Source organism: Harpia harpyja, chromosome 8 (assembly GCF_026419915.1).
Source record: "Harpia harpyja isolate bHarHar1 chromosome 8, bHarHar1 primary haplotype, whole genome shotgun sequence".
NCBI classification, from domain to species: domain Eukaryota; kingdom Metazoa; phylum Chordata; class Aves; order Accipitriformes; family Accipitridae; genus Harpia; species Harpia harpyja.
The window spans coordinates 36238197-36265757 of NC_068947.1; the positions used below are offsets into that span (position 1 = coordinate 36238197).

Here is a 27561-nt window from a genome sequence, read left to right on the forward strand (position 1 = left end):
TGCTTCCCTCGCACTGCTCGAGTCGACCTCATGGCACACTTTGGAAAGGGAAGCCCCTCGGAAGGCACCTTCCCTGCGTGCCGTGCACCACAACGTTGCTGGGAGTTAGTCTAGCTTGTGAGCTCTTGCCAACAAAAGAAATATAATTTTATTCTATGCACGTGTGTGCCCACGCACATGCACGCTTAGCATGTGGATATTTGGTCTTCTAATATAAAATGTACCCTTCTAATCTGCTTGGGCCTGCAGTGTCCTCCTGCCTCCTCCATTTGCTGTAATTTGCATTGTTCACAGAAGGCTTCAGAATCCAGCCAACACACATCACAAAATTGGTAGGAAGAACCATTACTCATAAATTTGTGCAATTAAGTTCTTAATTTTACCCAGGAGGTCATGTCTTGAAATGCTTTCAGACCATCACAGAAGAGAACAAGCTGGCTGGGAGTAATAAGCACCATCTGAGAATCCTCCCCTAACTCAGGTTGTTTACTTTTCAGTTTCACTCACCACCATCCAAGTACATGTCTCTTTTTCCTCGAATCCTTTTACTGTTTCTTCCTTTGAAGTTGACTTTCAGGGAAAGCTCTAGAGATCTTGGCCTTCAGAGCAGATTCAAGTCCTGATTTCTCTTCCCCCTGTGGAGAATGTACAGTACAGACTGATGTGGTTCTACCCCACAGCAAAACTAGCTGGCTTTATGATGAGACGTGTGCCTGTGATTCTTTCCACACTGGCAATATTGCTTAAGCAGCCTTTTTCTAAAGCCTCAAGCTTTAGAGCTGGGAGATCTCACAGCAGCGCAGCTACCTAACCCCACCACGGGACAGCACGTCCCAGGAACTGGGTGCTGGCACTGGCAACCACACCACGTGGCAGCATGTCGCAGCCTTCTGGGGTGAGAGGTCCCCCAGCATCCATGTGTCCAGCTGGCTAGTAACCTCTGTCATCCCAGAAGTTTCTAAGCAACCATGTTGGCTCCTGGTAGAAAAGACAGGAGCTTCAACAATCTACAACCTTTTCCGATCTATGACATTTGTACACAGAGGGAACTTTATGCACACGAATGGCCCCAAGCCGTAACTATATCAAGTTACTCACATGACGAAGTCTTTGCAGGATCCCAGCCTCAGGGACTACTGAGAGTCCAACAGTCCTGAGCAACTAACAAAAAGACTCTCACAGCATACATTTGGGGTTGAAACACTACTTACTGAACAAAGTACAAATTAAGTTATACCCGTCCAGATGACACAGGTTCCAAATAAGTGCAGATAAAATATTTTCCATTGCCAGAGCACCATCATGTGATTTACATGTGGCATCCCTTACAGCAGAGGCGATTGAGAAGTATATCGACTAGCTGCTGTCTGCCTCGGAATTCCCCCAGCAAAGCTGGCCTAGCTGGCAACGTAGGGTGCTTAACTTCCAGGCTATTAAATATCATTGAAATCAATGCAACTCAAGAATGTACTTAAAATTAAGTAAACGCCTACGGACTGTAATGAACTAGGATGCTGCACTCCTCTGTGTGCTTCTTTGGCTGATTTGTTTACCAAGGAAATATCTCAGACAGAAATTAGAGAAACCTTGTAAAAGCTGTAAGAATATCTTAAACAAATGCAAGATTGTTGCATTTACATTAAAACTACCAAGTTTAAGACCCAGTTCCTTAGTCCGTTCCTGAGATCATGCACTCACTTTGACCCTCTTATAAGCATCTAACCTGGATAAATTAAAAGGAACATATAAACCAAGATCTTCTACCACTTGCCGATACAAGATGCATTATTGCCCTAGGCCTCGGAGAAAACTGTAGCTTTGCATTCACACTTTTAGTTAAGCTAATGAGGAGAAGAAGAAAGAGAATTTTTGAGGTGGGCTCTTCTTCCTTTCATCTGAAAAGTGGTTACTGAGTTGTTCAAAGCTTGTGTGCATAGCTCTGCGGGCTCAGTACCTCTCAGCGCCTGACTTTCTAGAGACTACTGCTGCACCGTTGAAAGGAGAGGTGAGTTCTTCCTATATGCTCCCTGGAAGCAGGTTAAACACTCAGTTAGCAGAGCGCCCTCTGAAAAAGGGATATGGCTTTGCATTAAGCAGAGTTTTAAATGCTTCTCCGTTACTTGTTTTATTCTCTTCTTGTTTCCTTGCAAATGATGAAACTCCTTAGAAAGGCTTAGGCAGCACAGACACTTTCTGCTTGTGAGTCTAATAGCTTGGCTGTCCATTCTTCTCACCAGCCGCATGCCAGCATGTTTTCAGTGACTTAACGGCACTGCTACTTTGGGGTAGCTGAATGGGGAAGCAGACTGCAGCTGCTTCTAAAGGATATAAATATTTTTTACAGTTGGGGGGGTCCAGCAGTCCAACAGGATCAGGGACACCTGGGCTCTATTCCTGGCTCTTCTGCAGACCTACCATATTGTTTTGCTCCTTTCAGTAGCTCTAAATGAAGACCTTTTCCTGCCAGATTTGTAATCTTAGGTGTGAGGCTTCCATTTGAAAATTCCAGCCACTATAAGGAATGTGGGCTGATGGGGCTAGCCTATGAATGCAAGCCCTGGCTTTCATTCAGTAACAAAATCCCATGAAAGCCATTGCACTGGTGAACACCACAAATGGCTCACAGGCCAACCTTACTTGCACCATTTACCATTTAGCCATCTGCTCCCTTCAGATATTATTTTATGGCTTTCCTTTGTTTCCACTGAGGCCTAAACAGGAACGAAATTTTGAGTCTTGTCGCTAGCCCTTTTAAATAAATAGCTCTGCCATTGCTCCAATAAGTTTGACAAGTTGGTCCCAGGCCCTGGGCAGGAAGCTAATAAACTTCAAGTTGCTTTTCTATTGTTTTCCTAAAACAATTTGACTTCCTTTCTGATAGCCTCAAATTCCTTCAATAAAAATAGAGTAGCTGGGAGCCAGAGGAAGAGCTGAACTTGAGCCAAGTTGTGCTTACAATGCTGCCTGCGTAAGATCACATTTTTATCCTGATCCATGAAGACTCTTTAAAAGAATACCAGGCAGACAGCTGCCAGTGCATGTCAGGAACAGCTCGGGAGCTAGTCTTCCCCAGCATCGGTCCTCCAGGCTTGAGGGAACCTCCAGCCGGTGAGCCAGTGTCAGACCATAGCAGGAGGCTGAGCTCCTGGGAGCTGACTGGGGTTTGCTTACCCTATCCAGAGTGTTCTCCCTCAGACACGGATCTCTTCTGGGAGCCGAACACTGACAGAGAGGTGGGCTCCAGCAAGACCAAGGGGCTGTGCTAAAGCTCACCCTTCAGTCAACTTCACCTGCTCCTCCCTCTACCTGTGCAGTCTCAGCAAAAAGAGGTAAAGGTCTGTTCTTTCTTTTCTTCTCACTTTGGGAAACATATACATGTATATATGTATACACACATATTTTTGTAAAGCAGCAATTCATCTAGCTGGAAGTTTACAGGACAAGATGAATGTCTGGTGGCTAAGCAGGTGAGGACTCTTTGCTTGAAAATGACTTGCTGATCCTTTGGTCAAATCCTTTATGCCCCCTGTGGTTTGGTTCCTCCACCTGTAAAGCAAGGAGAGTGTTTATAGGAGCTGTAATTACATTATCATTTGCAAAGCACTTCTCAACTACTCAGAGATGCTGCAGAGTTGAAAAGTGGAAGCAGTAGCTGCGAGAGTGCTGTGCTTTATTTCCAGTAAAATAAAGCTGACAGCTAAGCATTTACTTTGGGATAGATGGTCATTTCTCCTCAGTGAGATGAAAACCTCTTCCAGTTTTTCTTGCTGAAAACTTTACTGGCAAATGAGACTGACACACAGTGACATTTCACGCTTTGCTGTTTCTGGGTTCCTCTTTTCTCACTCTGTGCTGGTTTGGTACTCTGGGCTGGGAAGGGGAAAACATCCATCTATAATGGAATAATTTGGGATTTTTAACTAAATAAGAAACTGTGACTATAAAACTGTTCCCCCTCATTCAGGGGCCCACTGTCACATGCTAATCCTGTTCCCTTGGTCCCAGGGACCCCTTGGGAATTTGCCTCCTGCTGGAGGATGCCTTCAAGCTGTCTCCAGAGGTCTAATGTATAACAGAGGACTTCCCCCTCCCTCCTTCTCTTTCAATCATATCCACGCATGGGGATTTTAGATAAAATGTTTCACCAGGAAGGTACCATCCATTGGTGCTTTAGAGAAGGTACTAGAGGTGCCTGTCTAGCATGGGACAATATGACAAATCAGAATAAGTGCAGTGATGTGGCCAGGCATCAGAGATGAAATACATATGAGAAGTTTCTATCTCAACTGTTGTTGGGTGGTGTTTTTCTCTGAAATTTCCCAATGCCACAAATCTGATATCCTCCCCAAGCACAAAGTCCTCGGTAATGGCAGGAAAGTACAAGACATTTTCCCTTCAGACAGTCTCTTGAAGTTCTCAAATCTCAGGAGACAATCTACTCGCATTTGAAACAGCCTTCCAGCAAAGCCAGATGCTCCAAGAACATCTGTTTTATGTGAAGAAGCTCTTTCATATGTGAGCTCTCATCTATATTACTGCATATTTGCAGACCTTCTCTACGCATTGTGTTAGCTTGCTCTTTTTGTTTGTTTAAATCCCTGACACAGAATGAATCCTCCATTAAATATCCATGGGATCAATGCCGAAAAACTCATCACACAAACTCTATTCAGGATTTACCTGGCTTCTGTGTGAAAGGGAGCAGCTCTGATAAGGCAATAAGGCAAGTACAGGAAATAGAATGAAAAAGGGACCTCTTAGCTTATCAGGTTCAATCCCTTTGAATAACAGGCAAGTACAAAACAAATGGCCTTTTCTAAACTTACTAAGCTCTGTCCTAAATTTCATTAGGCTTCCGCCCTCACTTGTGCTACTAGAATGCTGTTCCAGCACCTCCTTCCCTGCTCTGTTGCTTAGAAACCTTCTGATTTCCAACCTAAATTCATTCACAGCCAATTTGTTTCTATTTATTCTTGTGCCACATTGTCCTTTAGCTTATGTAGCTCTCCCTCTCCCTAGCACTCCCAACCCCCAATTCCTAGAAGTATTTATAGGCAGCAAATTTTTCCTCTCTTAACCTTTGTTCTGCCAGACTAAGTAACTAAGCTCCCTTATAGTATTCACCCTGCAGGCACATCACACCATGTTTTAATTACTTTGGGTAGCTGCACTAGCATGAAGTTCAGTGCAAAATAATTAATGCAGAAAACTCAGACTGGTACCGCATCTATTTTCAAATCAGCTCAAAACATCTCCCTGCAGTCACTTCTGTGACTGATAAATAAACATACTCTTGGCCAAGAGACACCCTCTGTCCCTCTGATCACCCCGTTGCCTTTCTTTGCACCTGTTCCAGGCTGAATATCTTTCTTGAACGTGGGTGAGCAGCACTGCACGCAATATTCTAGAGGGGTCTCGCGTCCTCTTGGACAGCATTAATCTCACTCGCTACAACTGGAAATACTGCTACGTCCTGAAAGCTCTCTTGCCTTTTTCACCCCCACATAGCATTGCTGGTTCCTCCTCCTTTGGTGACCTTCACCCAGGACTTTCCCCATCTCAGTCCTGCCAACTAGGAACTCCCAGTTGCTAAAAGAGATTCCTGTTACTCTCTGAGCAACAAGTTCCTAGCATGTGACTTTGCACTCTCTCATTTAACCTCACCTCGATCACTCCAGTCACAAAAAGCCTCCAGGTCTCCTAGTGCTGGAATCCACCTCTGTCCTGACAATACCTCCCAGCTTTGTTCATCAGCAGGTTTCATTAGCATTTCTACTTTCAGTGCCAAGGTAATTAACACAAATATTAAAAAAGATCAGTCCTAAGAGCAATCTTTGAGCAGCCTCACAGATAACTTCCCTTCAACCTATTAGGGAACTGTTGTCTCAATTCTGTCAGTCTCTTACCCACTTGAGGATTTCTCTAATAATCCCTGTCTTCTTCAGCTGAATCTTCTCCACTAATCTGCTTCTCCTGGGACACCATATCATATGCCTTACTGAAGTCCAGGTAGATAAGGTCTGCTATGTTTCTTTTACCTAGAGGGTCGGGAATCTTACCCGAAGAAAGCTATTTACCTTTGATCAAAAGATGGTACATGTTGCCCTATTTTTCCCTTACCTCCTGGCTTTATTTCTCCTTTCCTTCAAAATCTGTTCCACAGCATCATAAACTGCTGAGATCTGCAAGCTGCACATGGCAAGCTGTCAGCTGTTCTCCTCATTCCCACTGTCTGGGGGAGCATTCTCTTCCACTTGCTCTCCTCACTCAAGTCTACAAGTTTTGCATAGCAGTCTCTTGGGGAGGGGAGGAAAAATCCTTCTTCCCAGCTTACCAGCAGGCAAAACAGCTATTTCTCTAGCTGTGGAGCTGAAGAAACTGCCGTGACACCTCTGTTTTCCCTTGAAGAGGGTGCAGTAGAGAAGAGAAGGGACGACACATTGAGGTGCTGGCTGAGGTATCCATACAACACCTCTACCCACCTTTCTGTCTTTTGCCTCCCTGTCTGCCTTCACCCATTTCCTTTCTGTGCATCAAAATCCAAATAGTTACCACCACCACCAAAAAGAGCTCGTAACAGTTACCTCACATGCATGATGCATATATTGGACAGAAACCTTCTCCCCTCCCTCATTCATTCAACAGAACTAGACTGTATCTGCTGGATTCAGAGATTAACTGTGGGAGAATGAGTATGCCACTCAGGAACAATACTGGGATAGGAAACACAAAGGAGTGAGCAGGGAGAATCAGACCTGATCACCCTGAGTGTACAGCAAAGTGTCAGCCATGCAGGGAGGGGATTACATTTCAGACAGCTCACTTGCAGGACCTGCCTCTCTATAGCACGTGAGAAAAACTTGACAAGCCTTAGCTAGCCTATCCCAAAGCCATCTGTGAGCTGGATCTGTATTATTAACACCTTTTTTTGGACACTTCTATAATGAAGTCCTTGACAATTTCACTGGCATAAAATCAACAGGACTTTACATAATAATGCTTTATGGAAATTACTCCAGAAAAACGAAAGCACACAGTGATATTCTCCTTCCCATGAAGTTCCATCAGAGCTATACAACTGCCAGGGAGGAGAGGGAGAAACAACTCCAGAAACATTCCTGTTTAATTTGAAGTCACAGAAAGCCTTTCAATGAAGTTAGAAGTTTGAAGTGGCAAATGACTATGGATTTCTCCATACCAGGAGTTTACTGAGCTGCTATGGGAATTTACTGTGCACTGTATGTCCTGCACTACCCATCAGTGAGGATTCAGCCCTCTTGAAAAGGAGTTGCACTTTTAATTTCAGAGTGAGTGTGTCCACACAGGACATGCCTCCAGAGGTAGCCTCTGCACAGCACTGTCCCCATGTAGGCTGGCTTTCAATCTTGTGACTAAAGGGGATACTAAATTAGTGGGAGAACAATGATTAGAAGAGTTGCCAGCCCTGTGCTTCAGTCTCTGGACTGCTTTTGCTTCATGATCTACACTAGCTGCTGCATAGGGACCACTGGGCAATTGTGTTCTGGATGGGAGATATCTAGCCCAGGAAGGATTGCTGGAGGGACACCCGCCAAAGGTTGTGCGCAGCAAGCCAGTTCTCAGGGTAGCAGAGTCTTCCGTGCAAATCTCACTCTCCTGACACTGGGTCTTTGAGACCAGCCTTTATCAAAGCCCAAAGGCATCTCTGATTAACCCTCCTCTCTGGGGCCTGATGTGCAGGAATCAGAGGCTCGACTTGACACATACATGAAATACAAGACCTCTAGACACTTTATGTGCCAAAAGCATTTTTTAGAAAGGCCCAAATGCTCACGTGCCAGACTCTGTGCGTGCAGGGAGGTGGGGGGGGGGGGGGGGTGTCTCAAAAAACACCTCTCCTGGCAGGCAGGTTATTCTCTATTTATCAGTAAAGGAGCCTGTAAAACCCTCCTGGGAAGCATCAAGTGCCCTTTGGGCCAAGGCTGCAGCTGTGCTGGGCCTGTGGTCCAAGCCAGCAGAGCAAGTCCTATGTTATTTGAAGAGGTGGAAGACGCTGCTCCACATGAACTCTGCGTTGCCAGATTAAGCTTGAACAAGTCAGAAAAATGTCTTTCATCGATATCTTGCATGGAAAAAGCTTCCCAGGATCGGGCTGGTGTAACTGTGGGGCAACCCTGTCTCTTTTCGTTTAAGGAAGGCTTAGACCGTGGCATGTTATCTGGGGGAGGAGGTGCAAGGAACAGCAGTAGCGGCAAATGGAAGGGACAGCACGAAGCCGGCAGCGAGTGCATCCTGTCGGCATGGGGAGGGTGGCATGGGGAGAGGCTGAGAATGGAGAAGGAGGAATGAGATCCATGGTCTTTAAAGGAAAAACAACAGGAAACTAGGTTTGAAAATAGAAAGATTAAGCTGGAGGGGGTGGGAAAGACAAGAAAAGTAGGTGAAGAAAGAAGAGGGGGAAAGGCAGAGAGGCAGTGGGGAAGACAAAGTGACACAGAAAGGGGGTGGAGAAAAAGAGAGGAAGAGAGAGAGACCATATTAAAGGAATAAAACCAAGCAACTGAGAAGAACAAGGAGTCCAACTCAACTGCAGAAAGGAAAAGTGCTAAAGCAAGGAAAGGAGACAGAAGACAAAATACTCAAAATAAGGTAAGTAACCATGAGGGGGAAATAACAGAACTGCAGAAGCATTGATGGCAGCTCAAGCTGTCACACTTAAGGGGAAAAGAGCATAAGGGGAGAGAAGGACTTGGTGAGGCAGGAAAAGAAGGATGGCCAAAAATAACTTAAGAAATTTACTTTTTCTTTCAATTTCTCTCCAAAACATTCCCACTAATATCAAGATGGGCTTGGGACATTTTAAAAATTAAACTCTTTTTGCCACAGGCAGCTACAGAAATGACAAGGAAGCCTCCCTGCAATGAACATGGATACCGATAGATTTCAATGTACAGGAAAGCAGGATAAGAGCCCCAAGTATCCTCAGACAGTATAATGTGCAAATTGCAGTTTCTGTCAGATCCCATTTCAGCATGCTGTCTGGCTGCTCAGGGGAGGGTGGTGAAGGGAACTCTTACCTATGAGAGGCTCTCAGGGTATAAACACTTTATCAAGTGTTTGCGTGAACCGCCTATATTCCGAAGTGCACAGGATGGTTTCAAAATATTGCAGTTTCTGTTCCTTGAGAGTACTGCATCCTGGCTGGTCTGTGACATGGAGCCTGGGAATGTAACTCAAATGTAGAGAAGCGCCTTGCTCGTATCTCCCAGTCACCCGTACTGTGCACGCTGCAGGGAGAATGCCTTTCTTCTCCATCCCAACACTGCCCAGGGCAGCCTCAGCAGAGAGGCACACAGACCTAGAGGGACAAACGCCCTCTCCCACTAGCAGCTGCTGCTTCTTTTTATTTGCCTTCCTAACTTTTTTCCCCTTTTTGTACTTGGAATAATTATTCAATTACATTTCCATTATTTAATACTTCTAGCATTGCCAACACATATTTCAAACAGTAGTCCAGCTTGAAAACACAGTACTCCTACACATCCACCTGGAAAGAAGCAATGACAATGACTGTAAAGGTTGCTGCTATTTGCCACCTCTGATCTGTGGTGACTCCTTTGATTTCCTAAAGGGTCATTTTACTGGCCATTTCTCATGTCTAATGAGCTTTGTGGCACTCTGATTTTAACAGCTCAGGTAAACTGCTTCTGTCCCTGAAGTACTGTAAAAACCATCAGAGAATCGTGTAAGTAGCATTTCTGGACAAACTTCAGCTAAAAAAGTCACAAGCTGAATGAGCCTTAATTGTTGAACTCTTCCTCCATGCTAATAAACCTGCCAAAATACCTCAGAGAAGCAGTATGTGTAAGAGTTTTTCCCTACTGCTGCCTATGTGATTCTCTCTTTAAGGCTAAAGAACTTAATGCATGTAATATACGTATGCATATGTGTGTGCAGCTAGGAGCAGGTTAAACTGTTATTCAGAAGCCTCTTAGTATTCAGTATTTGCACCAGAAGCCAAACAATTCTGCATTTGCTGGTCTTTTCCAAATCCACTCTGAGAAGAGTGCAGAAGATTTCTAACTTTCTTCCCCCTTTCCTTGGGAGCAGAACAGTAGTTTAGGAGAATTCCTGAGGCTTCAGGGTTTAAAATACTCATCAGGCTCCGGTCACTTGGGAACTATGTTAAGTATTCCTGCTACTAAAACTATTCAGGGTTGTTGATTTTTTCCACTCAATGGTATATATTATCACAATATTTTAGTATTTCGGACTTTCACATGAAAAATTTAAATCTTGCCAGAAAATAAAGAACTTCATACCCTAGCCTCTCTTCTCTTTTTGACCTTCAGACAGATTTCACACATTCTGCACGTTTGCCCTTGTTTTCTAACTTATCTCACAGCATTGAAAATAGACAAGAAGGAATGAGTAATTCAGCACTATACATTGTCATTAGGGAGCACATTTCAGAGACTGCTCTACACCTTGGGTGCTGTTGTATGAGGCATGAGGACAGAGGCTTAAAATTAGAAATAGTTCCCAGGAGCCACCAGAGAAACTTCAACCTTTGGGCTAAGAATTCATAAAGAGGGAAAAAAATGATTTTTATTGCTGTTGATAAGCAACAGAGATCTCTATGAACAATAATCTCGCATGCCAGCTCTTTCCTGAAACAAACAAATATTCATGCCACACAGCATGTAATGAATATAGAGATGCATGCTTCTAAATCTCTCTAGTGTATCTTTAAAGAAGGGTCAGTGGTTTTTAATGTAAGAACTAAGGGGTTTACACTTACTTACATTTCTGTCTTTCTTCATTATCTTTGTCATTTTGGACATGCCTTGAGAATGGTTGAGAATTTCCATACAAACTCCTCTCCCTTAGAAGCAGAAAAGCTGACAGATGCCTTGGCCAGGGCACAGGGTCACTCGGGCAGTGAAGCAGTCCGGTGAGGGTGACTGCTGCAGAGCTCCAGGGTCTTCAACTGCACTTGGATGTCTGGTAAAGAAGGGAGGGAATAGAAAAAGTGTCTCCAATTTAAAGTCAGATAAAGCTATCCAAGAGGACTGAGGTTAATTATTGCTTCTTACTCCACTTTCCTCTGTCATGAAGGGGCAAATTACTTAAGCCACATTTCTTCACAAATGGCCCCTCAGTGGTGTCTCTCATCTTCTGGATGTCTGACTTTTAGATGTGGTCCAACTGGTGGAAGTGATAAACTCTCCCACTCCAGCGTTAACCAGACAGAGCTCTGCTTTGAACATACTTTATATAGTGCTAAGTACACTGAAAAAAACCCCAGATTAGCAACATCTCCAAACAGCTTCCAAAATTAATGAACACTTTTTACCTTAATCTCTTACTGCCTTAGTTCCTCAGCTGTAGAGGTGATCTAATACCATCTCCTCACCTCGAGGTGGTAATGAAAATAAGTAAATTAGTAATTGTGAAGCAATCAGATACCGTTGTGATGAAAGCCATAGGAAAACCCATGAGGAAACTAATAATTCTGTCTTTAGAACTGGACTTGAATAATGTACTGTAAATGAGGCACAGGCCACCCACTGAACAATGACGAGAAAACAAAACATTGAATAGCTGCTGTTCAAGAAAGCCCCAGCCAGGCTGGCACAGAATAAGGCAGGCATCCTGTGCAAAGAATGAGGTGACAATGTGAGGATGTGGTTAAAGACTCATAGCTATGAGGCACAGGTACAAAGAGATTGAATTAAGATGACTGAGAACAGTAATTCTAGCATTTCCTAACTCCCTACTGCTGGGTTTTGCAAATTTAATATTGGTTGTTTTCAAGGGCGGGGGGGGGGGGGTGGAGGGGAGGAATGTGCATATATATGTACATACACTGAGTATATAAAATAATCCACTCACAAGTTATCGCCAGACTTTGCCATGAATGAGAAATTAAATACTTGAGGCAAGGATACAGCAATGAGGCTGGAGCATGAAGAGAATCCTATGGATTTTTTGAAAGAAAGAAGAAATGAGATTTGACAAGGTAGTACTAAGTGGGAAGTAGATAGTTACTGAAAATTTCCCCTTTCTAAAGCTGAAAGCATTAGCAGTCTGGGTGCTGTAGAGAGTTAAGTGGTCAAAATTGCCAAAAAGCTGAAGCAAGGCTCGGGGCAGGGGTAAGCTTGAGTGTGTGAGAGCAATGGGAAAGTGATAGGCAGGGAGACACTGTGGGGAGAGGAGGGAAGAAAGGATGGGAAAAGTCTGAATGAGAGCCCTCTCCTTCTCCCACTACCTCTCCAGTCTGTTTTATTTCAACACTATAACAAGTTGCATCTCATGCAGTCTATGAACCAGCCTAAAATCACATGGACAGGTTTTTTTGCTGCTATATTGGGCCCAACGTGACGCCTGCCATCACCTCCACGTCTCCTTATACCAGGCTCCTCCACTGGCTAAGCAGTGCTTAAGGTCAGTTTCTCTTAGCAGAGCTCAGGAACTGCTTTACTACAGCAGTCCCCAAATTTCCTAGCATGTTTCTGTTTTCCGGAGTTCCCTCTGCCCTGTTTGGCTGTCCTCTCTCCTGTATACAGTACTGCCCAGTTTAGCATCAGCTGCAAATTCATGTAAGTTAGCTTCTCCCTGGAAAGATAAAGAAATTGTAAAGAGCATCAAGCTCTGTAATCCTGAACTGGATGCTCTTCATCCTGTTAGTTAAGGAGTAAGCTGAGTAATATCCATTAGCCTCTTTGCAGCATTTACATCAAAGAGAAAACTGATGGTTTTTTCTAGCAAAAAGCACATGTGAGCCTTCATTTAGCTTATCCCAAGTCCAGTTTTGTTGGGCTCTCTAAGCAACCATGTTTCTCTAAGGCACAGAGATAATCCCAAGAGAATTAGAGGGTGCTCCCTCCATGCAAAATGTAAGCCTGGATACCACTATCACATAACTATTTGATGCAGGCTTTTCACACACAGTGGGACAAATTCATTGCTCAGCTTGACTCATCTGAGTTCAAGGTCTTTTCTGTTCTTGGTCTCCTGCATCTACATCAGGCAGAGCTTGGCCCTAATGTCTGGATATATGAAAGTACAATTTGACCATGGCCAAGGAGGAGAAAAAATAGCATTAGATGGGCTGGATAGACAAATAATAAAAATTCAGCTAACTGGGAGTCTGCAGCTTCCACCGTTACTTCAGATGAAAATATTCTACATAGTACTGTCTTCCGTGTGTGTAACACATTCCTGATGTACACACGTGGAGGTGTTGAGTGATTTCCCTCTGTCTGGGTGTCTGTGTGCGTCAGGGTGGGTGTGTGTTCAGGAGGTGACGGGTCATTCAACTCCCTTATCTTCTCACCCACTTTCTTTTTTGTGAACTCTGAGATTTTCCACATTTGGAGAGGAGGGGGAAAGCATACCTCATGAAGGAATAACAAGCTGTCTGCAACTGCAAGCAGGGCCAGTGGTCTGGATACCAGCATGGCCCTTCCAGAAATTGCAGTGAACTCAGGAGGAGCAGAGACATGAGAAACATTTGATGTCTGTCTTCTAGGACAGGAGCTGTTAACATGGAGCCCTGCCTCTTCCATGAGACTTTAGCACTGGAGTCAAAGTCACTCTCCCTGATACTGATTCAGCACAGGACTTTGAACCCAAGCAGCTAGAAAGGAACCTATGCAAACACGTCAGACTTTTTTTTAATAAAGCATAAAGAAGTACAAAAGTACAAAACTATTTAGTCCCGATCCATGCACAGATGAGAGTTACAAATTTGGCTAAAGAACTGGCCTATTTCAGGCAGAAACTTACCATAAGCACATGCATGCACATATGAAGCCAGAGGGACAGTGCTTGGAAAACAATGCCTAATGAGTGACTGCTTGTCTATTGTATACACGTATGAAGGAGCCAATGTCGTTAAACAGTGAACAAAAAGATACATGCTGAGGTGGGCTTTAGCATTGATCTATGTTGCAAAGCTCTGAAAAGCCTCTGGAATTCAAAGCATCACACCCACGCTGTACAGTGCATTTCTAACTTTATTCATCTTTTAACGTTGTAAGCCATGTGCCCCCAAAATGCTTCCTGACCAGGTCCTGGCAACAAAGGAGCACTGTATATGTACACTGAATAGGCTGGTTCTTCCTTTTGGGCACTGACCGCAGCTGCGGGCTCTGCCAGCAATAACAAGATGTTGACCTCCTAGAAAAGCACCAAACCCCCCCCCCCAAACCCACACCTCTGGTTCTGCCAGGTGTACCTGCTGTCGAAGGGTAGCACAAGGGGGATTTCTTTCAGGTGACCACAACAGTATTGTCCCAGGGCACAGGAGAGAAGGTCTGCAGTCTGTAGAACCAGATGTTCTCGTGCTGTAGAAGCAGCATTGTGTCGCTATCACCAAGTCTAAGAGGACAGAAAAAAGGACACAAGTTTGCAAGTCACAACCCCTGAGCTCTGTCCCTGGACTGCCTCTGCCACAGTGACCTTGAACAAGCAGTCTGCCCTTTCTGTACCCCGGTGATCACCATCTGCAAGATAAAGATGACAGCATCTGCACTGGGTGGGATGCTGTGAGGCTGGACTACTGTTAATGGGGGGCTGGAGATCCTTAAGTGAAGGTATAGCTGTAGAGCAAAGCAGCATTAGCTGACCTCCAGCACAGAGCTGAAAGTGTCCTTCCCAAGTGTCTACAGTGTGAGCAGCCAGTTTTGCAGTGCGGGGACCACTCAGGTCTGGCTGCAGTCTGACAATTGTCAATACAGGGGAAAAGGTCTCTGCCCCCATGCCCCCCATGGTAGCTATCTGTTGTGCCACATGCTGGCCTGGACCTGCTCTGAGGTGACACAGCTGGAGGAAGGAAGGCCACAAGCAATTCCTAGGCACTGACCATGCCACAGCTGGCCACTGCACAGGGCTGTCACATCTCATGTGCCCAGTGCCTAGAAGAGACATCTGCCTCCCCATTTGGTAGTTCAGAGGGGATGGACTTTTTGCATGGCCTCCACACACAGCCCCATGTCTGGTGTGTAAGCCTCTTCAAAACATCTTGGGCCCCTGGGCCCCAGCCTTCCGGTTCGTTGGGACATCTGATTAACTGTCATATACATACACTTGTATCCAGCTGAGCAAATCACATGCAGATTGGGCAAAAATACAAGGGCTTTGACTTTGTTACTTTCCTCCTCCCTGGGAACCGTGCTTTGGAGGAGCTTTCCTCGGAGAGCCTCTCTGTGCACCCCTGGGACCTGCCAAGGGGAAGAGGTGAGCCCAGCAAGGGAGAGCAGAAACAGTGTTATAATCAGGTGCTCCACTTTATTTTAGAAACATCCTGCAGAGATGGCGACCTCCTGTCACTTTCCTTGTGGGAAAAGTTAGTGTGAAGTGTCAAGCTCAGCTATTTATATCACTGCTGATAGTCTCGCCTGTCTTCTAAAGAGGGGAAAACTTTCTTCCTAACAACCCCCAGGGAAATAAACTCATATAAAGATGATGATTGCACAGGAACAGCCCTTCTGGCTCTCTGGTGTGAATTTCCTAGCTGTTCCTCAAAGCCCTGGCTAGTCCAACCAGAAGGAGTGCGCCAGCTGGAGCAAGAAGCCGTGATGTGAAACGCTTGCCTGTCCTTCAGACCATGCAGCATCACCAAGTGGATGGGCAAAACTGCTCCGAGAGCAATGGATGCTTCCCCTCCCACAGAAGAAGGTAGTGCAAAAAAGGAATGGCAGAGAGCAGCCTGTGACTGGCGAGCCAGCCGGGCATACCAGCAGGTGCCATCCCCGCTGGGGTATTTTTATCATGGAATTTGGCAGTCACAAGGCAGCCCGGAGCTGAGTGGACTCCACGCCTGGCCTGCGGTGTGATATTCGGTTTTCCCCAGCTTTAGTAGCATTTCAGGTGATGATTAAGCCAGGACGGCCACGTCGCTGGGTTTGTGCCAGGCTGTGCTGCTCTTTGTCACATACGCGTTTCCCGGTGCCAAGATCCCATGACTGTGCACAGCTCCTTTGTTGATCCAGCAGAAAGCTGTCAGCCAAAAGCACTGCTGGGCAGTGGCCCAGCCTACGACTCTGCACGAAGATGCATGACTCTGCTGTCAAGACAGTCTTCTATCAGGTGCTGAGGCCCTGCAAAGATACCCAGAGGTGTCTTTTGCTGAGTCACACCAGAGTGAGACAAGATTTGTCCGACTGAGTCCAAACTAGGAATATAAAAGGCCACAGATGCTCACACACTGAGAGCTCAAAGCATGCGAGGACAACAGTAGTCTGGGAATGAGGAAAGGGAACTATATGGAAAAATCCCAAGAATAGTAAAGCCCTGAGGAGAAAGGCTAGGTCAGAGGCAGTCCTGCATAGCCAGGAAAAGCTGTCAGGGGGTGACAACAATCCTTCTTTGCTTGCTGGCAGCAGAGAGCTAGATGCTCTCTTCTGTTGTTCTAGAAGGCCAGTGGTGTGGCATTGCAATAACTCGCTAATAACTAAAAAGCGTCTAAGCCAAAAACACTGCTGTAGAAGAGAAACTCCTCTTGGTTTCCAAACCCCATTATTCTGTGGCCACCTACTCCCTTGCAGTAGCCACCTCACCTCTCTATAGGGCTGTACCAAGATGATCAGGAGGCATCTTGAGGCAGCCCCTCCTTTAAACAGCCTGTGCAGGGGAGCAGCCAGCAGGGAAGGGCAGAGAAAATGGCCCTATTATCTAGTCTAAGCCTCATGGCTGCCAGCCTTGGATCCTTCTCGTTTACATCCTCTTGGAAAATTTTGTGCATGTGTGAGGCAGGTGAATTACTGTTATTCTCGCATCCGTTAGCATTTTTTGTTTCTGGACTCCTCTTGTACTTACATTTGCTTTACTTTGTGTTCTGTACACACCGATTTTTACAATTTGCGAGTGTCTAGGTTTAGTAGGCTTCCCTAGGGAAAACAAGCCATAGTAAAACCTCAAACTACCTGCACGTGGTAGAACTGATGGGAAGAGGTGCTCAGTTTGTGATTGCACATGCCCATGGCAGGGAGGAAAACTCAGCCTTTGGCACAGCCAGGGAGAACTCTGTTCATTTTTACCCTAACAAGCAAGGTGAATTAAGAAAAGGCATCTGTCAGCTAACAACAGCAGGAGCAATAGGGGCACCTGCAAACAACATAAGCTCACCTGGAAAAATGAGGACACCCATCATTGTTCGTGCTGTCTTGGAAGGAATATCTCACTCGTACAGTTGTGCTACAGTATATTGACACAAGACGTACCTGTAGGTAGCTGGTTGCCTTGTCTGCGCTCTGGGAAAAAAAAAATATTAAAACCCCTGATTTCAGTGCAACAGCCTGTAAATATTTCCCATCACTGATTTATCTGCCTGTATTTAATCCCCTGGTGCTCACAGAATGAAGCCATATGCTAATTTCTCCAGAGTGCAGTAACTGCACTAAAGCCATTTCAGAAGGTAAGACAGACCCACACATTCACCAGTTTTTACCAGTGCAGACAAGAGGAGTCAGAAAGACTAGCTGATTTTCTGTGTTACTGCTCCTCCAGTTCTGGGCTGGCAGCAGATGAAAGCTTCTGCATACGCCAAGCAGCCACCAGGATCCACATGAGCATGACTGCAGCATACCTGCCAAAGCAGGCAAGAGCCAAAGCCCATCCTTTGCTTCCCGGTATGCCCCTTCTCCCTCCTCACACGGCTTCGGACAGGCGGCGGGGCAGCAAGTGGTCACCTCCCTGTCTCCTTACACGGGCAATCCTCGCCTTTCTGCACGGCAGCCCTCAGCAGCACCAGGAGTTTAAGGATTCAACCTTCGATCTTTGTCCCATCCATCCTTGCAGATGGACACCGCATATAAACAAGTGATAGCATAAATCATCGTGCGCTGCTACATTAAATTACATCACTCACATAACCAGAGGAGGGGATATTGTTCCCCCAACAAGTCTCTCTCTCTGTTCTCCAGCTTTTGCTCACAGGAAACCTACACAATATTGCTGCAGTAAATTTTCAGCTTTTAACAGTGTCTACTCTCCACAGACGTTCTTTGTACAGTAAAAATAATTGGCTCTTAAAGACAAGACAAGGGACAATAAAGAAGGGGAGTTAACAATGTGGTCCCTTCGGCTTTGGGATTTACCTTGTCTAGTGCTTTTAATATTTCATTGTGATGATGATTAAGTTCTTCATTTGTTTATTAAAAGGATATTTTAAAAAAGAGCGACTGTGGGAGAATATTATCTCCAAGGTAATATTGCACACTTTATAGCACCTAGCCCTTAACTCATGCACAAGGGAGAGCTTTGCAGTGCCCTGGGAAGGTAAGTATGGTGAATATAACTGGATGAAGTGATTGCTCAAGCACTCCCACAGAGCCCCACAAAAGATGGATTAAACCCATCGTTCTCTTTTTATCCATGAGGTTAAGTGACTTGGCCAGAAACAATCTGTCAGAAGCAGCCTCTCCAACATCTTCACTGCAATCTTACTACCAGCCCACCAAACCTTTCCTCTCATCAGACCACCTACCAAACAGCACTTCCCAGGAGCTGCTGGTCCTTGGGAGGCATTTCAAAGGAGGCTTTTTTCTTTGTCTGTGTCATTTGAACTGTGAATTTTGTTTCAGAGCTTAAGAAAAAGAGGACGAAGCGAGATCCACCATGTAGATTTTGCAGCAGTTCCCTCTGAGAGAGGCATGATGGTGGCAGCAGATTAGGTTTACAGGACTGGCACAGCTCACCAAAAGTCTTAACACTCCCCAAACCATTTGCAACTTGTAAATGAAACACTTGCAACTGGCAACACTGCAAAACCAAAGCAAAAGCTATGGGCAAGGGGCAGGTGGGCAACAGGAAGGTTTTCTCTGCATTTCTTTCAGTAATGGCATCGAGCTCAGAAACAAAGTCCAGAGCTGCGAGCACTTCACGTTCCAGGGCGCAGGTATTGCACAAAGGCAACATATGAAAGTGCCAAGGCACTGCTCAGACCAAGCTGTAGACTCCAGTCTTATCTCCCAGGGGATCAGCCCATTAAGGATTCCCAAGAGCACAGTTTGCAGACAGATGACTGCTGCTTTAACTATGCAGTCCACAGAGGATACAATATGCAGACCGCAGTGAAAGGACTTTCTGAACCAGGAATAAATCCGGCTCACCCTCAAAGTTTTGGCAGCCCGTTTAACAGGTTGTAGTTGGGTTATGCAAAATAGATCACTTTCTGTTTCAGTAGCTGAATAAAAAAAAACCCCAAACCAACCCAAAGCATTGTTTTCAGTGGATGTGAAACAAAGTTTTCAGCAAACCAGACCTCATTCATTTCAGGTCAAATGAAAACATTTCCTTTCACACAAACCAAATCATTTCACTCCATGCATTCCCGGTTGGGCATTTCCTAACCCTCCTTAGAACCACTCTTTTCTATTTTCTTCCACAGAGGCTGTGTCCAATTCTCCCTTCAACACTTCTCACCCCTCCTGGTGAGCAGAAATGGGGGACTGGAGTTTCCTGGGAGAGTTCCTCGAGGAGGTCCACAAACACTCCACAGTGGTGGGGAAAGTCTGGTTGACCGTGCTCTTCATCTTCCGGATGCTGGTGCTGGGTACAGCAGCTGAGTCCTCCTGGGGGGACGAGCAGTCTGACTTCATGTGCGACACTCAGCAGCCTGGCTGTGAGAATGTCTGCTATGACAAGGCTTTCCCCATCTCCCATGTCCGGTTTTGGGTCCTCCAGATCATCTTTGTCTCCACCCCATCTCTAGTATACATGGGCCATGCAATGCACACTGTGCGCATGGAGGAGAAGAGGAAGATGAAGGAGGCAGAAATAGAAGCCCGTGAGATGAAAAACAACGGTGACACATACTACCAGCAGAAGTGCCCCGTGGCAGAGAAGGCTGAGCTGTCTTGCTGGGATGAATCAGGAGGCAAAATCATACTCAGGGGCAGTCTGCTGAACACCTACGTCTACAGCATTTTGATTCGCACTGCCATGGAAGTGGCCTTCATTGTAGGACAGTACATCTTGTACGGGATCTTCCTGGAGACCCTGTATATCTGCCAGCGGGCACCTTGCCCCCACCCTGTCAACTGCTACGTTTCCCGTCCCACAGAGAAGAACGTATTCATCGTCTTCATGCTGGCTGTGGCAGTGCTCTCCCTATTCCTCAGTCTGGCTGAGTTGTACCACTTGGGCTGGAAGAAAGCCAAAGAGAGGTGCTCCCGGTCTTACAAACCCAGCCCCAGCACAGTCCCCAGCAGATTGGAGTCTGCCCCGCAAGTGGAAAGGGCCCAGACATACACACCTCCACCAGATTTTAACCAGTGCTTGTCAAGTCCCAACGGGAAGTTCATCAGCCCCTTCAGCAACAAGACGGCCTCCCAGCAGAACACCGCCAACTTCGCCACTGAGAGAGTCCATGGCCAGGAGGATGCCGCTGGTGAAGGGCCCTTCATTAAGTCCAGCTACGTGGAGAGTCCAGAGGTGGCCAACGAATGTGCGGCACCCGCCTTCCCCGAGAACTACTTCAATGAGAAACGCCGGTTCAGCAAGACCAGCCGTGCCAGCAGCAAGGCAAGGTCAGATGATTTGTCTGTGTGACCTGTCTCCAGGAGGGATGAGGAGAAGGAGCAGTCTTAGCACTTAGTAAAACTTCTGCAAAGCGGACTCCAGTCTTCTGCCACTAAGCTCTCTCTGTTTTAACACCCTCTTGCTCCTTTTCAGTGAACACCATTGTTATATTGCAGACAGCACCTCTCACAGCTTAAGGCAGGGGACAGCCACTGGGAGACACGCATGGAAGAGAAGCACCGATCTCGAGATGTGAAGCTCTCGGCCATATTTTCCTCATGGGACCCACAGAGATTGGAGACTCACCATCTTTAGCCTGGTAGAGCACAGACCAGCAGACTCCTGAGGCTGCCCATCAGGTATCTACCGTGACACTGCATTCAACAGACTGACTGGACCTCAACCCCCTTGCATCTTCTTTGATGTCTATTCAACGTTCGCTATATCAGCTTGGCAATTATACTGACCTGAAGCTTCTCTCACCTGCAGGGAGCAGAAACACACCGGTAGGCTTTCTGAAAGACTTTCTCATCTGCTTTGTTCTCGCTCTTTCTAACTGTCCCTTTCTCTACCTGAGCCCAGATATTTTATACCAGTTTACCTATAAAATAAACCCTACTTGAATTTTTTGACACTGTGTATAGAACTCTTCCCCACAAATAAGGATGTCCGTGGTGCCCCATGCACAGCTGCCTCATGTCCAACATTGGAATCCCTTCCTCATTCCTAAGTCAGCGCAGAAGACTGGCCCCAGGGATATCGCTTAGATGACCAGTTGATGAAGACTAGGGAATTTTCCCAAGATACTTATGTCATCAGTTCTAAGCAAGACATCCATTAACAGAAATAGAGACTCTCCTGTGAGAACAGATATCTTACCAGTAGAAGAGAGGAATTATCATGTGGAAACAAAGTGGTTTTCCCTTTTTAAACTCATCTTTCAAGCAACCTGAATGCTGCTGAAAGGGTGCTGCCAGCAGCCCACTTGAGAGAAAAACATCCTCTGTTTATCTGCAGAAGAGGTATGGCCTGTGTCTTCTTCTCACTAACCCACCAAAACACTTCAGCATCTTTTGCAAGGAGCAAGAGTCCTCTCCGGATCCTGCACAACATTCAGCTCTTGGCTGCTCTCTCAAGCCTGCCAGCCAGCGCAAGCCAAGATATTTGTCCTTGCAGCAAGTCCCTGTTCTGCCATCAGGTCATCTTCATCTCCACTCCATCCCTAGCACATATGGCATAAGAAACCACCCATGGACCAGCTCTTTCCACCACTGTAGCCTCTCAGAGAAGCCATTGGGGCCCAACACTGCAGTCTGGTGGCTGAGGTCTGTAGGCAGCTCCCACTCTAGGTATGTTTTCTCAGTGCAGGGCTGACATCCCTCTTTTAAAGAGATTTGCTAAACAGAGCTAAGCTGCTCCCCGTTGTTTACCCTGCGCTGCCTTTTTGGACACAGGCCACAGCTTCCCAATATTGGACTGCATGAGCGAATGGCCGGGGACCAGCTGATGAGGGGGACTGAGCCATTCCCTCTCTTAGGGCCACTGAAAGGGATTGTGAATCCTTGCTCCTGATACATAGGTAGCTTTGGTACAGTTCCCTGTACATATACATACATATTCACACACACAGAGGGGGAAAACCATTTTTTTGTTTGTAAGGTGTTTTATATACATGTATTTCTTAATAGTTAATTGTGCCTAGGTTTCTCCTAATAAAGTTCTAACTCCATCTCTCCTTGCTGATGTTTCTCCTCTCATGTGGCTGAGAAAGAGCTGCTAGCATCGATCAGGCTGCCTGCCAGCCTCTGCTGCTCAGAGATCACAAAAATTCCCATCGCCCAGAGTGGCAGGGATGAGGGGAGGGCTTGGCCAGGGGGATAAATAATAAACATTGGAAAATGATTGATTGACTGGCTAACAGAAACCCCCTCCAGCTCCCCTGCCTGCCCCTGCATTACCAAGGAAGACTGGGAAGAGCTGGCCAGAGAGCAGAGCTTCCATCCTCTTGCAATGGAAACACTCCCTCCTTGCATCCCCTAAGCACACCTCTGCACCCAGAGAAGCCACCTGCGAAGTGAGACCAACTCAGCAGGAAAAGGGTAGCAAAACCTGTCCCCTGAGCATCTGATGGCTTGTCCATGCAGTAACAGGGCCCTGAAAGGCTTATTAAGAGGCAAGGTCTTGAGAGACACTGAGAATCCACTGCTAACGAACTCTGCAAAGAGTTCCTGGGGGTGCTCAACTCTCTTAAGATGTAGTTGCCCAGCCCAAAGAAAACCCTTTCTTCCCCCAGCTGATGCCTCTCTTCTGAACTTCATCCCTTGCTCCCACTTTCTGATTTTCACAGGCTCCCTCCTTCTGACCTTGGATCCCCCTGTCCACCCAAAGGAAGTGCCCTTCCTTCCTTTCTCCACACAATCTCCCATCCCATGGGACTCTGCAGGCTGGGAAGCTGGAGACCAGTAAAGTACTGGGTCCCAGCAAGGAGCCTGAGAGGGGGCATAAAGAATGAAACCAGAATTCGATGAGGACACCAGGACAAAGACCTTTAACTGTGTTAGAAACTGCAGGGACCCTTTAAGATTAAAGGAGCCTTGGTTTGGGGGTTTTCAGCTCAGAAAGGAGGATGCCACCTGAGCACCCATAGCCACACAGTGCAGCAAGGAGGCAGGATCAGTCCTGCAGGCCTGGGGTTTTTAACTGGTGTGTGCACAGCCCCGAGCATGCCTATCCCCTAGGGTGTCAGCTTGCTGGGAGACATACACAATGAGTAGGGCAGGATCACTCCCCTTGGAAAACTTGGCTATTGAGTGATATTACTGTTTCACAGGGCCACTCAAGCACTAACCCAGACCTTGTTTAATAAACTATTCTTGGTTTATAACAAGCAATAGCCCCAAATTTAAAACCTCTGAGCTACAGTCTCTGCTGGAGAGCAAGGTATAGCCGAAAAAATGAGGATAAGGATCTCCTCTATGCCGTTTCAGACCTCTACAATCCCAGCATGTTCACAGGTGGTGTTTTGGTGATCTTTGAGACCACAGGAGTACAACCATCCCAGTTCTCCATCTCCCAGCCTAGAAAATACTTGTATCAAAGCAGATAATCTCCCTCTGCCACTCATTTCTTAATGCCTCCCTGGTTCTGTATTCTAGGTAATACAAGCAGGGAATATTTGATGGATAGATGTTTGCACTGGCTGACAGACCATAAACTTGTGATTCTTGGAATCCACTGTCAAGGCCAGCCAGGCTATCATACCACAGTAGGAGCACATTACTTCAGCCAGCAAGCAGAGAGGCTGGCCTGTCATTTCAGACAGATTTTGTATTTATTGCTTTGTACCAGATGGATGGATGAACAATCTTATAGTTGTGACCTAAATCAACATTATATATTAAATTCAGCCTTTGGATAGGCACTCAATCTTTAAATGGCAGCATTACAGAGACAATGCTTGGGGGGGAGGGGGGGCAGGGGGGAGTGGGAAGAAAACATGAGAGCTTTTCATTCTGCTCTTGTCCCTGTTTTCTCCAGCATCTTACCTGCTGGGGTCTGCCCAGCTTCTCAAAACTGTGAATTCTCCAGTGACAGCTGGAACCAACATTTAACAGAAATACCGTCCCCAGTCATCTCCTTGCTCAGCACACCTCAAGCCATTTCAGCATCACCTCCTCTAACTGGTGTCTGCAGGAGCCAGAAGTCAGTTTTGATCTACAGCCCTGTGCTGATCAGCTGCCGAGCCCAAGACAGGAGAACAGGGAAACGTGTGTTTCAACAGGCTCTTAAAACAGAAATATTTAATCCTATAAAAGGAAAAGCTATATTTAAAAATATATAGAATGCCAAAACTAACAAAGTAATGAATCGAGACAAGGTCATGCCTGTAAGTCCCCAAACAGCACAGTGGGACAGCTGAGCAGGCTAAGAGACAAATGAGGTAGAAATTCAGAGAGAGATACTTAAAAGTAATGGCTGATCTAGAGCACATGGGTCAAGCAAGTTGTTTCCTCCTTCAGAATATGTGAGCAAAGCAATACTGAAGCAAACGCAAAGCTGGTAACGTTTCAGACTGTTAAAAGGGAACAGGTAAAAAGATGCCAGACTACACAATCTCCGCTCAAACACTTTTCCACGAGATATCACTGAGGCCGAGGAACTACGAAGATCCAAAACCAAAAGAATAAAAGCACTGTGTGTTCATAGGAATGAGAACATCCTTGACTGGACTGCAAATGGCCAAAGTACAAAGAATGCAGAAATTCATAATTCAAAAAGTCAGCGTAGCGTAGCAGAGAGCCCGACCCGCAGCAATGGCATCACTGTTGACCGCCAGCATCAGCAGGAGCTGTGGAGAAGCAGCTCCCCCACCAGCGCTGCTGCTGCCTCCCGGGAGGTCTGGCACTAACACAGACAGGAGGGGAACTGCTGTCCCCAGGGGACCCCCCTCTGTCGCTGCTCCCCTGGGAGGGTCTCAGCAGCAACGCAGTCGGGCCAAAAGGATGCCCAGGTTCTTTGTGAGCCTGGGCTCCGCAGGCTCCAACTGCCCCAAGGGATTTTGGCACCTCCTCCCAGCAGGGGTTACAGGAGGGGATCCTGTACAAGGCTGACGCCAGGTTTTGCCCACATCTGTCAATAAAGCGCAAAATTTCGGTGATCAGGTTACCAGCTGCAGCAGAGGTGCAGATGGACTGAGAATGAGGATGGGGAGTGCCAGCTTCTTAAGATACAATTTTTAGGGGGGGAAACTGTGACTTTGAAGCGCAAAATTAATAGCTTTGCTTTTGCCTTAAATGTTCATTGCTTATATGGTGTAGATTATTAAAGATCTTTCTGGGGACCACAGGAATTGCAATACCATATATATACACACACACACATATAAAAAATATTGTCATGAAAACGTGATGACAGAAAAAGAAGGAAGATCAAATCAGCTTATAACATTCACTCTAGCCAAATAATGCAGAACTGTTTCATTTTTCATCCAGTGAACATTGGTTTACATTTTTTAAAATTAATTTGCCGAGACCATGTTCACATACCACCACTGGTTTCCCACAGACATTTGAGCAATTGAGTTTGACGGGCAACAGAGTTCTCAGAAAGCAAATGTCAGTCATGGAAACAAAATTTTAAATTCATATGGGCCAATATCCACCCCAGAGGCAGCTTTGTGTTCCTCCAGCCATTGGGAAGCACAAACAATATTGCATAACCAATCCTGCCAATCACAAACCAAACAACTCACCTCCACCAAAGAGTACGTGCAATAAATACACACCAAAAGATGTTTTAAAGACAGTTATGTATTAGATCAGTAATAGCAAACATCCGAGAGGAGTGTGATGTACTGGCTGGTGGAAATGGCGGCTACTTCAAACGCATTTTTAGGTCCCTTCCACTGGTCCCCAGGCGTTACCCAAGACATGGCTGGGAATCCTCAATGCCCACACAGGAATCCCACAGAAGGATGTATGTGGATAAGGGGCACAGAATACCCTGCTTTCTCAGCTGCTCTACCCTCAGAGGGTTTTGTCACCCCCTCGCAAGCCCCTACACTTCCCGAGCACAAATGTAGCAAGAGCACCATGAAGGCACTCTGACACCGGCATAAAACACACTCCCCTGTCCTCTAACGCAGTTTGCCATGCCGGGCTTCATAGCCTACCTATTAACACAAACCCACCAGTCTCTGGATGAATAACAGCAATCATACCACCTTTGCTGGCAAAAGGTATTCCCCCAGAACAAGTCAGGAAGCAAAACTCAGAAAAGCTGCAATATCTACATATTCCTTTAAAATTATTTCTGGACCAAGGCCTGTAAGACTGATACATTAAGCCACTTCCCTCCATCAGGGTGACTACATCCCATTAGCAGATTAGGCACTTTTTTCTTTTTTCATTTCTGTATTACAAACTCCATTTGGCTGGCCTGTGACAAGCTCCTGCAGGGCAACAGCCCCACTGCAGCATTTGCGGGAGCAAGACCAAGGCCCCTGCAGACCACCGTTATTTTCTGAGAGGACATCTCCATCTCTCGGGGCTGGATTACAGCAAGAAGGTGTTCAGGGATTACTCAGGGCTGGGTTTTGTGACTCACTATTCATATGCAGGAGCTCCTCTTTATCGTAAGGTTAATGTAGATGGAAAGGGGTAAGACAGAAGGGGCCAAGCTAGTGATCAAAATGAACTTAAAGACACATGAGAGAGTTAAATTTTCTTGTTTGTGTTGGACATGAACCTAACCTTAAAAAGGCGCGTTGGTGATGGTCAGCTATATGACAATATAAAGAAAGCAAAAGAAACATTGAGTGATTTTTCTAGAAACTGGATACGGGCTGGTAGGACATGACATTTTTAATGGCAGCCCCAGCAAAACCCAACACTCTGATATTCAGCTACATGCAGGGTCTCACTAGAAATCATGTTAGCCACCAGCTCCTTCCCTTAAAAGGAATCAGATTAGCAGGGAGAGGCAAGCCTGAGGTCAGAAACTTGCTGCTATTTGTTTGGGTTTGTTTTTTAACTAAATGCCCTGCCAGCTCTTCAGCCTGGGAACAAAGTTTGAGGTTGAAAAGTGCTCCTGACAGAACCAGTTTGATGGGTGCCAGGCTACAGACAAGATGTTTCAGAAAGAAGTGCCTAAAATTAGCCATTGCTAAATCACGTAGTCCAGTGAAGCTGTGTTCAGTTCCCACCTTGCTTTTCTCCCACTTCAGCCAGATTTAAGAAAGCACTTTGGTACACATGTATAGCAGAAATTGCCATCACCTTTGCTGCATAACATGAACTGTCAACCCAAAAGCACGTGTGGTTTGTAACTGATATTCCACTGAAAAAATGGGCTTTTTTTCAATTCATTTTCCCCTTACAGATCACGAGAACTCTTCTCTTACCTTTTTTTCCTCCAAAATGAGGCTTTGGATTACTTTTTCCCCCCTCCGTGGTCTTGTATTTTCTTAGGATACAATTATACTTTCCTCTCCGTATTTCTAGTTTCTCCAGATTCCTTTCATCTCTGCCATTTCCAGAGAAATGTGAAATTTGA

At 45.9% G+C, this 27561-nt stretch overlaps 1 protein-coding gene and 1 long non-coding RNA gene across 6 annotated transcripts in view; one reads left to right on the forward strand and one right to left on the reverse strand.

The window, feature by feature from the left end:
• The window catches only part of LOC128144727 (uncharacterized), a 35471-nt gene extending 10731 nt beyond the window's left edge, over nt 1-24740 (reverse strand). The window contains exons 1-6 of one of the 4 annotated variants that reach the window (XR_008236172.1): nt 24159-24740; nt 17113-17237; nt 14222-14364; nt 11076-11271; nt 10785-10983; nt 508-635 (exon numbers count right to left, since the gene is read on the reverse strand). This is a non-coding gene — a long non-coding RNA (uncharacterized LOC128144727). Of the gene's footprint in view, nt 1-507; nt 636-3345; nt 3547-3709; nt 3871-10784; nt 11272-14221; nt 14365-17112; nt 17566-24158 lie in introns of those variants that run through there. The other 3 variants (XR_008236173.1, XR_008236170.1, XR_008236171.1) reach the window with 3 other exon arrangements.
• Nucleotides 3051-22237, forward strand: GJA5 (gap junction protein alpha 5). 2 transcript variants are annotated; one of them, XM_052793902.1, is made up of 2 exons: nt 3051-3329; nt 19376-22237. In XM_052793902.1, the coding sequence occupies exon 2, from the start codon at nt 19429-19431 to the stop codon at nt 20536-20538; it is 1110 nt and encodes a 369-aa protein (XP_052649862.1). In that variant the 5' UTR covers nt 3051-3329; nt 19376-19428; the 3' UTR covers nt 20539-22237. The 2 variants fall into 2 exon arrangements, with proteins under 2 accessions (XP_052649862.1, XP_052649861.1); XM_052793901.1 differs by lacking the exon at nt 3051-3329 and adding an exon at nt 8117-8628.
• Nucleotides 24741-27561: the final 2821 nt, after the last annotated feature.